The following is a 2,347-nucleotide window of genomic DNA, read 5'->3' on the forward strand; positions in this document are numbered from 1 at the left end:
ATATGATATTGGCAGGTCTGTCTGCTCCAGATATATACTATAAACAGTACCTATATGATATTGGCAGGTCTGTCTGCTCCAAATATATACTATAAACAGTACCTATATGATATTGGCAGGTCTGTCTGCTCCAAATATATACTATAAACAGTACCTATATGATATTGGCAGGTCTGTCTGCTCCAAATATATACTATAAACAGTACCTATATGATATTGCCAGGTCTGTCTGCTCCAAATATATACTATAAACAGTACCTATATGATATTGGCAGGTCTGTCTGCTCCAAATATATACTATAAACAGCACCTATATGATATTGCCAGGTCTGTCTGCTCCAGATATATACTATAAACAGTACCTATATGATATTGGCAGGTCTGTCTGCTCCAAATATATACTATAAACAGTACCTATATGATATTGGCAGGTCTGTCTGCTCCAGATATATACTATATTTCTCCTTTTTAAGGATATAATCCTTTTTCTAGAGACCCCTGCAATGTAATCACTCAGTAGAAGTGATGCAACTCCCCAGTGAGCACTGAGGGTACTCTGGAGTACGTGCCCACGGTATGTGTTTGCAGCATTGACAATGGCTGTGCTGCTAGATTACGTGGTGCCATGGCTCCAGATTGTAGCAGTGTGGCTATCCTCTCTGGTGCAGAGCAGGGTGCCCATCTCTAGGGTTGTGGAGGAATGATCCTGCAGGATGGTGCACAGTGTGGAGTGAGGCAGGCTCCAGCCTCTAGCCTCTCCCCTTGCCTGCCTCCCAGCCCCTCTGATTGCACGCCAGGCCTTGCATTACCTCCTAGTGTCTGCCTCCTCCATGTGTCTGTGTCTGGAGGACTGGCTCTGGCTCCCTCTGCTTCCGGGTCCCGTCATTTTTTCATTCTCCCGCCGATCAGCTCAACAAAACTGAGCCTCTTGTATAAGCCAGCAGCAGCCAAGCTGCCAGCAGTCACTCATCTGCCAGTGCCAGGCTGCAAAATCCCACCTCATCCACCAGCTCCTCACTCCCTGCACAAGGAAGCACTTTGCTCTTTTTTTTTGCCTTTCTTTTTTTTTTCTTACCAAATTTTGTATTTATTTGCATTTTTTTTGGATTTTCTTCCATCCTCTGGATCTTTACTTTGTCATTGGGAAAAAAAAAAATAAATAAAAGAGACAGAGATCTATAGGGAGCTGTCAGGAGGAGTTACGCAGAGAGAGAGGGAGAAGGGGCTGGAAGATCTGCTGCTCAAGTTGAATCTTCATCACTCTCATCATCATCATCATCATCATCTTCCTCCTCCTCTCCTGCCACCATCCCTCATTCAGCACCTTGACATGCTCTGCCTCTGATTGACATCTCAAGTGGCTGAGCGCCATGAGAATCCCCAGCCTGGGTACATGTGGCTCTGCTCAGGGCCGACACTAGAAGATTTAACAATAAATTACTGCAAGAACATAAAACAAGAAAACAAACATTAAGGAGCAATTTTCCTCTTCAAGCCTGGCACCTCTGTATTCAGCATGAGTGTGTGATTGGCACTCTTTCCTGGATAGCACCTACATTTTGGGTATTTTGCCCCTTTTTCCACCAGCCCCGGACAAGGACAGCCTGAGATTCCTTGAGGAGGGCTGAGGACACACTCACTATAGGGCGCACTGAGGAGTTTATTGATGGCGCAAAGGGTAGGTGGCAATGTCCATGGCATGGAGTGACCGAGTGACCAGGGTGGGGAGGCAGCTTAGGATTCAGTCTGTGTATATGGCTGTTATATTAAAGAATGGCTGTGAGTGATCAGGGCTTTGTGTGTTGTCTCACTCTCTGACACTCTCTTGCACTCTCTCCTCTCTCTCTCTCTCTCTCTCTCTCCTCTCTCTCTCTCTGTGACACACACCTCTCTCCTCTCTCCCCCTCTCTCCTTCTTCCTCTCTTTCAGTAGTCAGTCTCCTCATCTCCTGCTGCCCTGCTTCCTCCTTCTCTCACATATTTACCCTTTTTTTTCCTCCCCTTATCAATAATTATTCTTAGATTTTTTTTTCTTCCCCCATTTTTTACTATTTTCTCTCCTTAGACCTTGCACTTCCTTATTCTTATTTTTTGGGGGGGATTTTATATTTTTGGATGAGCAGTAAAGACCCCGCACACGCCTCAATGTTCCTGGTAACTCCTCTGTGCAACTCTACCAATTTATTTTTCCTATGGACTCTTTCAGAATTTTTCCTGTAAATTATTTTACATTTATATTTATTTGAATTTTAGCTTTTACCTTTCTTTTTTTCTTTCTACTTTCTCTGTGTAATTTATATTTTAGATATATTTATTCGGTGCATTTTTTTTCAATACTTATTTTGTGT

At 43.5% G+C, this 2,347-nt stretch overlaps 1 protein-coding gene across 9 annotated transcripts in view; it reads left to right on the forward strand.

The window, feature by feature from the left end:
* Positions 1-870: 870 nt before the first annotated feature.
* Positions 871-2,347, forward strand: part of MEIS2 (Meis homeobox 2) — a 207,396-nt gene continuing 205,919 nt past the window's right edge. For 2 of the 9 annotated variants that reach the window (XM_075330375.1, XM_075330376.1), the window contains exon 1: positions 871-1,678. In XM_075330375.1, the coding sequence (XP_075186490.1) occupies positions 1,667-1,678 (12 nt within the window). In that variant the 5' untranslated portion in view covers positions 871-1,666. Of the gene's footprint in view, positions 1,679-1,887; positions 2,216-2,347 lie in introns of those variants that run through there. The other 7 variants (XM_075330370.1, XM_075330373.1, XM_075330371.1 and 4 more) reach the window with 4 other exon arrangements.

This window comes from Anomaloglossus baeobatrachus, chromosome 12 (genome assembly GCF_048569485.1).
Source record: "Anomaloglossus baeobatrachus isolate aAnoBae1 chromosome 12, aAnoBae1.hap1, whole genome shotgun sequence".
Classification (NCBI taxonomy): domain Eukaryota; kingdom Metazoa; phylum Chordata; class Amphibia; order Anura; family Aromobatidae; genus Anomaloglossus; species Anomaloglossus baeobatrachus.